The 12275-nt window shown below is 31.7% G+C and overlaps 1 protein-coding gene across 1 annotated transcript; it reads right to left on the reverse strand.

The window, feature by feature from the left end:
- Positions 1-7608: 7608 nt before the first annotated feature.
- Positions 7609-9295, reverse strand: LOC103577933 (uncharacterized). The gene has a single exon (XM_008558826.1). The coding sequence runs from the start codon at positions 9224-9226 to the stop codon at positions 7847-7849; it is 1380 nt and encodes a 459-aa protein (XP_008557048.1). The 5' UTR covers positions 9227-9295; the 3' UTR covers positions 7609-7846.
- Positions 9296-12275: the final 2980 nt, after the last annotated feature.

The raw sequence follows: 12275 nt of genomic DNA on the forward strand, positions 1-12275 counted from the left end.
TTAAGTTTTATTATAATAAAGATTCACTAGACAGATTAAAAATTTACGAGTCCATTACTTACAAACTGAGACGCTGATCACAAACATAAAATTATAATTTTTTCTTTCAGTTACTAATAACTCAATTAATATTATAGTACATTTAATTACCGTTATGACGTGTATATGGAAAGATAAATAATATTTTATGTAAAAAAAAAATCTAATTGACGAAACATATACCGATGGTATTTAAAAAAACATGTGTTTTCAATGATAACGCATGTTTAGTGTTAACGGCGTACGTTATATAGAATAAAAATTAATATAAACGTCTGAATGATATATAAATATACGATTTGAGGAAGGATTAGTTTGTTTGTATACTGCAGTTTAAATGTTTTAGGTGTGTAGAAAATTCGGTTTCTTTGCTCGTTGTGTACTAATTCTGCTGGGCGATAATATTTCTTTCGGCGCCCTCGTCAGCTTCACTATGATTACACAGCAGTACCATACAGTAAAAATTAAAATAACCAGGGAGTGACATTTCTACGAAGGCGGTGTATTAACTTGCTTCGCAGTAGTTTTTGTAGTGGTAAGAGTAGTACAGAAAATATTTTTTTAAAACTTGTATTGAGTTCGAAATGTATATACATACTTATATATATACTATATACTGAACCTTGTGCGTTTAATCTTTTAATAGACTTCCGAATGTTTTTTTCTCGAATACCACCGACGAGTAGGCTCGTGCTTGATCAACATTTGTTCACACATGTTTGCATATCCTACGTCTTTGTTTTGTTTTTTTAATATTTTATTTTAAACATAAAACACATAACTTTTATATTGATTTACGATGAGGCTTTTATTGAGAAGGGTATTCTCCGAGCCGTTAGCTAAGGAACAAAAAAATATTTTGTTAAAAATATTATTCTTAAAGTGGCGTTTATTAATCCGGGAAAAAAGATCGTGTCATCGAGAGGAGATAAAGCGTAATATAGAAGATAGCGAAGAAGGTGGTGGAAGTAAAGCGTGACTGAAGGGAAAGGCGGACAAGCGGTTTCATACGGTCTTTAATCACTCGAGTTAACGAGAAGGTTATTAGGTTCTTACGCCTGTCCTTATACCCCGAATTAAGGTCGCTCCTTCTTCTCACCTCTCAACTATATCTCATGTGTCTTTATAATTCTTACGTTTCGCTCAGCTCTCCCACTTATTCTTACTCTTAATCTTCATCACACACTTACTCTTGCTTCTTACCTCTGCTCACATACCCACCGATTTTATCACAGCAACTATTATCCTCGGGTAATCTGATCGAGTCTGAAAGTATCTCGAGCCTCCGAGACCGACAATCGCGTTATGAGACAGCGGAGTAAGAAAAATAAGTTTCAGACTCGAGATAAAGTCTGCTACTCGTTGGAATATATCCCAAATAAATGAGATGTTCTGAAGAATATCTTACTATTATTTTTATTATTATTTTTATTCAGCTCTTGCTTCAGCTTATTCAGTTACCACTGGCACAGGTGCTATTGTAAAATGAAAAATACTTTCCAATTCATTTCTTCATTTGAGTCAATCACTCGAAACAATTTCATTTCCTACTGCGTGCGAAAAAAATTCATAGATTATGATTTTTTAATTTACGAATTTTATTTATTTTTGTAAAAAATTTTTATTAAATTTTTTTTACCTATTTACTTCTGCTTTACATTAAATGATTATTTAGATGTATTTTTTTTTTATGAATGTATAATAAATATTTATGAAGATAGGATGCATTTATTTATTTATTAATTGATCTTCTGACATTTTAAAAACACCTTGCCTGTCTTTACAGATTTAAATCAAAAGTGAAAGCTCATCTCCATCAACACGGAAATGAATATTCATGTTTACATTAGTTTGTACTTTACCGAAGAGGTATATATGTATAATATATATAAGTGAAGATGAAAATGAAGCAATATGTTATATGGGCAATCACTAAACCAGATGAGATAATGGATGCTCAACATCGTTCGCTCGTTGCTAATGTTTCAGACTATATGAATTGCGGAATTGCGTGCAAATCCTTCTCATAGGTAAACTACTAGCAACACTAGTATCAACCTATTTTCTCCATACAACTTTATTGATAGCGTGTTAAAAACATGTTATATTTATTTAACTCGCCGCCATCTAAATTATCACATTAATATTTCCATTACTGGACAACTTAATTTAGTTAAATAAATAAAAGAGTAAATTCTCAAGATAATTTTTATCATTTTGCAGACTGATAAATATTTTTTTTTTATTTTATTTTTTTTGATAGTTTAGCGCTTTGATCTTTGATTTTTTAGCGAATATAAACTCGTGTTTAGCTTGATACACATGTATCTTGAATCTAAAGCAAAGCTAGTCATACTATTTGTATTATATCTATATCTAAATTACTTGGCGCCTAGGTTAGTTATTTTATCCGAGATCATGACTGTACATTTTGTTGCGGTGATAAATTGTGCTGATGGCAATTTAATCGTTAACGCACTGCAATTGCTATTCAATATATTTAATAGATAAGATAATATTTATAATAGCTTACATATATGAACGGTAGTTATCTTTTATTGCTTTTATTAATAAATTAAATAGAAAAGCTATTACAAATAGCAATTAGTAAGTCACTAATTGAACATTTATAAAATGATTGTCCGTTAAAAATATAGACTTGACGAGATATGACCAGATTTTACGATAATATGTCAGATCTAACTTTTTTTTTCACGGGTGGGAGATTATGAAATTTGGCAGGGCAAAATGAACTTTTAGAAATTTTGATAAAAGATACTGGGTCACGTAATTAACCATAAAAATGTCGAAGCCATGTAAGCGTAAGAAAAAAAAACAAAGGGGTAGAACACGTGTAAAACAGACATAAGCCTTTGCAGATCCTGAAGATTAATCGTCGCGGTTGAAGGAGGAAAGAAGCTTGAGACATAGCAGAGACCAGAAGCAGATGAGCAGATTGCTTTCATTATCCTTCTTGCACCGTAAACTTATCTTACACAAGTACTTATACCAGGTTGGGTCTTCCCTCGCGTCTTAAACACCTTGGCATACTTTGTCCTCCTATTATCTAACTTGTTCACGGTTTGATCCATTTACCGTGCCAACAGTTTAAGTAATACGTGTGTGTGGAATTAAATAGAAGCTGCTCGAGATATTTGAGTTTGGCTGCTTTCACTTGACTAGACTAGTCTTAGTCTTCCAGCAATAACTGGAAAGCAGAAGCCTGATCTTCAGACTATTTCGACGTCTCGCGGAATTTATCCTTAACAGAGTTGAGGTAAACAGAGATAGAGACTGAGTGCGAGTGAGAGTGAGAATGAAGATGAGGATGAGGGTAAAGCTTGATTGGATTTTGAATGCCGCCGACATTCGACGGACGACACTACTCGTAGATTAATTTCCTGTACGTACTATTGTTCACCGATCATCCGACACTTTTTTTATTTTAACGATCGATATTTTATCGACGACTGTATAGGTGGGTTGTATATATATATATCTTTACATGAGTTTGAATGTCTACATAAACTGGTATTTATTTTGATAAAAATAATAATCAATTTATCCAGTGATTTATTTATTAAAAAATGATAACCTGTAATATTTTTATCGGCTTCTTAATGTTTGTATTTCATAATTAATAACTTACGATTTATTTGGCATTATATTTTTAATGTAATTTAATTATATATATTAACATAATAAAAAAATATTTTTATTTTTAAAGAAAGTATTTATGTGACGTAAAAATATATGAAGAAAGAGCTGAACTGAGGAAAACACTGCGTGGAATAATACAATAAATATAAATTTAATTAAAATATTTGTCGACAGACTCGGTTTTTACACGACTCAGGTTGCCGATTGTGAAAAAACTAATTGATATTGATTTATTTTATATATAATATAATTTATGTTATTAAATGTGTGTTAATTTATGAGTGAAAATAAAAAAAAAAGCTAAAATTTAATTAGGACAAATTTTGAGAACCCTAGTCTGATTTATAGAAGCTAAACTAGTATTTATAGAGCGTGAGCTTCTGTAAGTTGGCTGGTTGGCTCATTATAAATGGGAATTCCTTATTCTAAAATGTCGCGAACCCAAAGACTTTGTTCGGTATATAGGATGAAGAGGGAAAAGGAATTTAATTAGAGTGCACAGCGAGGTATCGGGGTTTAGTACTCAGGTATCAGAGAAAACGCGTTTCATCCATTAAGGTAAAAGGCCGCAATAAGTGGCTGTGGATGCAAAACGATGCACCGTATTATGCTCTCTCTGTATTGTAAATATATGTATATACATATATATAGGTGTTGGTGGTGATATAGTCGAAAGGAATCCATGACAACGCAAAATCACGTAGTATTTCAAGTAAACTGGGTGTGTGGGGGAGAGGGATGTTACTAGACTTGGCGGATTTTAGATGTCACGACTTATAATTATTCAGCGAGTCAATATTCCCGAATGGCCCTAAATTCTTGGTTGAACAAGCATCCCCTTAAGTGCTATCCGTATTATAACATGCACACGACAGTCTTCATACTTTTGATGGGATACATAAATAGAAGAGAGACTTCTCCAAGATTAATCGCTTGTACATATTTTAGTTGTTATCCGTACGAGTTTGACCCAAAGCCAATTCTTTTGTTCGTACCATCAACGAATAGAACGGAAATCAATGCTACTCTGCTCCTATTTTCAAAGCTTCTACTTGCAGCTTATGCTCGGAAAGTTTGTCCTCGTTGCTTAGCATTCGCTGAATATTCATTTGCGGCCTCATCGGTGCCTCTCTCACACCGGTATTCAACAATCTGGAGTACTTTGTCCGCGTGAATACCACGGATCAGAAATGCTCAACATTCTTTGGTGTTTATTAAAATGCTTCTAACCAGTCAAGATAAATATCACGACTAAATCTTTTATTTTAATTTTAATCACGACAAAGTCATATATTTTATAATAATAGCGACTAAAAAATATCAATCATAACTATCACTATCGAACAGTAGGTTTTTTTTTTTTATAATTAATTTTTTAAACTCCACAAAGATCTAGAGAATTGTATGGAATGTGTAAAACAGTTATATACTTTTCATCTTATAATTTTCTGTCACTAATTTAGACTTTGATTTGTTTTTTTTTAACTGGTTAGCGATCAGACGGTTTTAAAATTTGGAAAATAATTCTTGAGTAAATAATACCTGAGCACAGAACTAAAATTACGTATAGTAAAATTATTGTGATTATTTAAGTAGGTCAGTAGGCGTAGTTGTTAAAATTTAAATCGAATTAATATAAACAAGAGTATTAACTAAATTAGCATCTAAATAAGTCAACCACTGGCTTGTCAGTTGTATAGAAATATATATATATGTATATGGACAATTGTGAACCTTAAATCGGTTTGTATTTTACTCGACTTTCTCATAAAATACCGAGGTTGGACGTTGTTACACTAAATTACTTGATTTACATAAACCAGATAACGACAGGAACTTGTGAGCGTTGAATGGCTTTCCAGCCTCGATTCAATTCCACTCAATAAAAATTTACATTTTTAAAATTAACGCTGAGTTTACAAGCCCAAAAATAAAAATAAATACATACTAATGATTACAATAACAATAATTGTATTGACATTAAATAAAATACACATTATTATTTTTTTAGTATCTACATTTGGAACAATAATTGTTAATGCTCGGTAAATAATTATCTGTTGTAATATTTTGTTTGATTACTTTCGGATTAAAATTAGCTCCGCCGTTCATTACTCATTTACTGTTATTTAAATAATAATTACCTCAAATATATTAAAAATTAATATAAAAAATTAATAAATCTCTGCATAGTAAATTATTTTAAATTACTGCCTTAAATACTCAGGAAATAATTTTTATTAATATAAAATGCTTCGTTTGGATTTTTTATTAATTGATTAACGATGGAATAATTATGTTTTTTTTTTTTTTAATTATTCTAATTAAGAGAAAAAAAAATAATTGAATGTATTTTGAAAAAATTTTTCTCCTCACCGTTCATTTACGATACATGATTATGATTATATTTTAATGGCGAGTAAGAATGGCCAATAAATGAAATTATGATTTCATCATATGATTGCAGAGGGGTCGAGGAAGAGAAGAACAGTTTGCTGTCCACGAAGACGATATGATAGGGGGATGCTGTACGTCAATGATAGTCAGAAAGGGGAACTGACGGTTCCGTCGACAAGTAGACGGGCTGGTATCGCTACAATGTGCATTACGTTAGACATATCAATGAACATTTAATATAATATCCCCAGGGTTCTATCGAGATTAATTTAATTCAGTAAAAACTCCAAGTCGAGTGTCATTCAAGCCGTATTTATATTATATCATTATATTACATTATTTATATTAACACGACACTAATTCAAGCAATAAATCCCTGAATTTATCTATCATACAGGCAATCAGTAATCACATAAATAAATATAAGCAGACAATAGTCTTTATTTATTTTATTGTTTGGATCTAGTATTAGTACTTGCGGTAATACCCAGCATTAGTCATTCGTCAGTGTCATAATTTTAATAATAAATTTGTGGATTGTTAGTTTACAGTTTAAATCTACCTTACGATCAGTCTTGTTATTCTCTAACTGATTGTTGTGTCAACAAAAAATTTTTTTTTATAATTTTAGGAAATACAAAATTACAATAAAAATCTGTAATCCTAGTTTGTCATCGATGGAATGCGTAGTTGTATTAATCCGCTTAGCTATTGATTGATCGAACGTGAGTTGACACTGGCTGACAATCAATCAGCAATTGACTTATCAAAATGCACTAATAAACATACATTATCAATTATCAATTATTGCATACAAACCTGTAAATTTAAATAACCAACCATTGATTAATTCAAATCAACCATAAATTCACTTATTTCTCAATAATTATTAATTTATTATTACTACAGACTGTTATACTACTACATTATATATGTCACAACATTTTTTTAATTCCTCAATTGAGACGTCATTATCACAGACTAATTTTAAAAAAAGGGAATGGGGATCAAAATGAGCCCCTAAGAAAAAAATAACAATAGTGTGATATTTTTTTTTTGGCCACCAAATGCTTATGCAGTATCAGCTTTAAAAAAATCAAAATTTGGGGCATAATGGACTGCTATGAAATATAAAATTCTTATCAATATGGAATATTTTTAATTATGAATTTTGAATATGTTTTTTAACAAATTTTGGGTAGTCCAAATTTCTGGGGGCTCATTCAATCCTTTTCATTCCCGTAAATAGAAATTGTAAATATCTAACAGGAAAAAAAAATATTTAACCACAATTATTCATCACTTATAAAAAATCTTAAATCCTTACAATACATTTGACTATACATATTTATGTATGTATATATATATATAAGCAATAATTATTTTTTTTTACACATGAGTAGAATTAAAAAGTACAATATTGCATTTATAATAATTATATATTTTTCTTTTAACAACAAAACAAGTTTCATCGGCGGGGATTCCACAGAATGTGAGTTGCATAACGGAAATTTAAACCACAACTTCAATATCACTTGCCAACAAGACTTTATAAATAGTACTGGATATCCCGGAGTACTTATTCACATAAATGTATAAAATATACTAAAGTGCTAATTAATGCACGTTTATTATAAAATATTCAGTCTTTGTATTTCTCAATCTTTACTCGTAATGTACATTTTATCATAAAAATGATTTTTCCACTTTGCCACTTATCACTAAAATATGATTTCCACTTGCTGGTAAATTAAGCGCTGATAGTTGTGACGCTACATTTTCTGCGCTTGTAACTAGCAGACAAGGATTTTATTTTAGTAATGACGTATTTGTGAGTCGCGAGTATCAGAAGCCACAGCGAAGGCTGTATTAGCCGACATGTTTTAAGTAAAACAAGTTTATTCAAACACGCGAGTACCATTCCGAAGAACCAGGGCGCGCCCATCAGTAAATACAATCTCAGAAACAAAAAGTATTTTTTTTTCAATAAATTTTTCTGATTGGACGTCGCGATCTGAGTGCTGCGTTGAATCTTGATTATTTTGAATGTTGTGTAAATAAACAAAATATTGTTTAGCAGCAAAGTAAACGCGGGTACGAGAAAAAAATACAGATTTACAATAGGGCTTGGTCCGTCACGAAACTTTAAGTAATTCGGTTTAAGAATAAAGTCTTTCGGTACCGAAGGAATGTAATCACAGAGACCGGCAAGGATCACCGGCAAGAAAGAGCCTCCCCAGGCAAACAGTCCATAAATAAAAATCTTACGATTCTCATCAATATTGTCATGCTGTCCGGCTCCAGTTATCCAACGGAACTTGGTTATTGCCAAAGTCATGTCATAACAAATAACATTTAGCCAAAATACGGTAGCGATGGTGAAGTACTGAAGACTCAGCCATGAAAAAATCATCAAGTAGTCATTGAATTGGCAGTTTCCAAGCTCGCAGAAGCCGAGCATTTGTAAGACGACACCAGTCATCATGAGACATATATTGTGTCTGACAACGGCACGATTGTAGAGACCACGTTGTAGCTGTGGTACAGACAGGTAGATAACAACAACAATAGTACACAAGACCACGTGGGCGATGTTTGTAGACATGTAGGTCTGCGCTCCCCAGAATATAACCGCACCCAGATTGTGGATCTGCGAACGATGTCGTTCCTCTGGAGACGGACATCTAGCCAACACTGTTGTCCCATTGACGGTGTCCTCGATGCAAAAATTATTTGGCGCATGGAGTGTTACATACGAGTCCCTCGAGTCTAATTTATAGGTTCCGTTAAAAATCAGCGACTCATTGAATATGCACTTTAACCCATCACTGCTTGACAAAAATGGTGATGTTGATAGTAAAGTTAAAGCTGATGATAAAAATGAGGATTTTTTTTTAATATCAATACTCGATAGGGATGATTTAACAGTTCGATTAATACACTCTAAATGCTCGTTAAAAAAATTATCGGGAGAACAACACTTGCGCGGTATCTCCATCCGATAGAGATGACGAGAATCTGCTAAATTATATATTAATAAATGCAGAAAAATTATTATTGGTACTAAGTAACCGAACGATTGCGGATACATGTTGATTGATGTACTTTTCACTACTATACTGATTATCATGCAGAACAACTTTACTACTCACCGATCGCTACATCGTGCACGGATGTCTTATCCCGAGTAACCGCACTAATGCTTTCTTCCGTTTTTCTCGCCGGATCGGTATTGGTTATCCGTTCGTCATCGAATGACATCATGAGGAAAATTATTTACTTTATGCTGTTTTTTTTTTTTTTTAATATTTATATTATTATCTGCATGCAATAGTATGATTTTCATTCGTCAGTAATTAATACTTTTGTGTAATTTATAATGAAAAATATGTATACTTATGTTCTAACTGTTGCACTTGATTTAAATTTAATTGACGTACAGATTTTTTTTTAAATTTGCGATAATTATTTAGTATTGTGTAACAACTTTAGTCAGACGATAATTCTCGGTAGTTTCTTTTAATGACTTGCTGCGAATTCCCATCAACTTTATTATCAATATTTATTATGCGAAGTTAATTTGCATATTCCGAAATAAATAGTATAAATTAATTTATTGATGACAACTCAAATGACGTGGGAATGAAAAAATTTAGTTCACACTTTTGTGATTAATATTATTTCTTAACAAATGATTTTTTGTTGTCAATTGTCATTGAATTGATATATATCCAGGCCATGTAAAAAATTAATTTACCTGATAAAATTTTATTGATTACAAGTACATTGTAAGTCGATTTTAATTATATGTTATTATGAGCAAACGAGAAAAATGGTTATTTAAATTTATTTCACGACTCATATGAGCAGCTCATGTCCACGCAACTTATGATCATCAGTAATAGTGCTGAGATATGACTGATGTATAAGTCCCTATCAACGTGAGTGGTTGCAGTTGATGTTGAGCTGTTGAAGAGAGCTAAACTCTTTATTTAATTTAACTTTGATTTATCCAGCGCAAGTGAACAGTACACATGTACAGTGCAAAAGTATAACAGGCAACAAAAGTTGTAGCCTCGAGCAACTGATAGACAGTAATGTTTTCCAGTCTAGTAGTGATTTTACTTACTGTGGGTTTGGTAAACTTGGCTGCAGTACCACTAAATAAGCGCTGTGACAATGGATATATACTGAACGATAGCCTGGAGTGTGTTACTAAAAGTAACTGTAGCTCAATAAATATAACCGGAGTTGTCGTTACACAACCCATTAATCAGACTGAAATGTCAAGTGATATTTGCATCACCACTAAGTCTATTTATTGAGTCTTTTGATAAAATTGCTTTAAATAAGACAGATAGAAAAACGAATGACAGTTGATGGAATTCTTTTAGATAGCAGGATGGAAATAGCACCCAGCGATGACAATACGAGCGCACCCACTGATGTATGCACTGATTTTTTCGCCCATGGAATTACTGTTACTTTATTATGTTCAGATCAACAAACCTATAACAATAAAACTAAATCAGATAAATGTGACAATATTACAAAAATTTAAGACTTTTGGGGAGCTTCAATGTAATTAATTTGTAAAAATAATTGTCAGATAATTAAACTCAGTTAGTTTTTAAGTCGATAAGAAGTTATTTTCAGGCTTTTTGAAAACAATTGTAAAAGCTGAGTCTCACTTCAAGATTGAAAAAAAATTTTTTTTGAAAATGTCCTGAAAATTGAGTCATTTAAAAAAGATACATGTGTTAATTATGAAGAAAATTTGAATATGTATTATCTTTAATTAAAATGTCATTTTTATAAGATGAATATTTAATAAAATGTGTATAATATTGAATAAATATTGAAATTTCATATGTTTAACATGACCCGTTAATATCGGTCGGGCGACTGAATACTGAATATGTACAAGGATGTTACGGTCGTGTATTTGCTCAGATAATCCTTTCCTCTGCCGAAGGGGCGAAATTGAAACTGACCTGGAACTAAGCAATTCCCAGTACGGAAATGATTATAAGCACTCCTAATAGACTCTTTAACTAGGTTACACGGAGATTGAAATCCTCGAATCGATGTTTCAATACTGCTACTGCCCTTAACATTTTTCATTTATGTTTTAATAAAACCTAAAACCTTTTCCAATTAATTTATCCTTTCAAATTAAAGTTAAATATATTTCTTGATCAAATTTATCTTATTAATTTTTTTTCTTTTAATTAAATCAAACGAAAATAAAATGAACATTTAATATTAACTAATTACACAAATATTTCTCTACAGAATTATTGAGATCATTTAAATAAAACCGTTAGATTTTAACAAGCATTTAATACACACATAAATCTCTGATCATCATCATGATTTAAATTTTTTTTTGTAAAATACTTTCGAAGGGATTAAGATGGCATACAAAAGGCGATAGGAGATTGTTCCAACGAAAGACTTTATTTTATTTTATTATTTTTTATTCGTTAAACTTTTGTATAGAATGGGTAAGAAGACGATGGTGGGAGTAGTCAGGTAGGAACCTCTTGATATAACAAGAGAGATGAAACGAACTGAAGAAGTAGATGAACAAGTAAGTGGAGATGGGAGATGGGAGGCAAATGTGTAGCTTTCGTAAGGTGAGGGAACCCCAAGAGAAAATTGAAAATCGAATCACCAAGCAAATCGGATTACTCTATGACTTGAACTCTATAACCGCAAGCACAACCACCTAGAGCGAGTCTATGTGCGGCTGTCATCACGAAGTAGATAGCGGATGGAGGGATCGAGGTGAGAGCAAAGAGGTTACGGAACTCATGCATTTCCCAGATTCTCTCGTCTTCTTGGAAAGAGTCGCTTATTGTTTTATTCGTCACTGCTGGTACACTTTTTTATAATTTTTTTTTATTTCACATCGGATGAGATCGATCGACTTTCCGAGTTCAGCTTCAATCGTATCTAGAAAAACAAATTTAATTTTATAATAAATATGAAATTTATTTATTTTTTATTTATCGAATTAAAAATAAGTACATTTATTGTATTTGTTCGGTCGTTTTAGTAGTTTATATATATCTATATATAGAAGGAAAGATGTTGGGGATCTTTTGTGATAGGAGGATTTTATCACTCAGAAAGTTCACGTCGACGTTAATGTAATGCCTGGCTTTTAAGGAGCT

This window comes from Microplitis demolitor, chromosome 1, assembly GCF_026212275.2.
Source record: "Microplitis demolitor isolate Queensland-Clemson2020A chromosome 1, iyMicDemo2.1a, whole genome shotgun sequence".
Taxonomy (NCBI): domain Eukaryota; kingdom Metazoa; phylum Arthropoda; class Insecta; order Hymenoptera; family Braconidae; genus Microplitis; species Microplitis demolitor.

Bases quoted from the DNA above. Each gene is read 5' to 3' on its own strand.
- LOC103577933 (XM_008558826.1), bottom strand. From the start codon at position 9,226: ATGATAATCAGTATAGTAGTGAAAAGTACATCAATCAACATGTATCCG.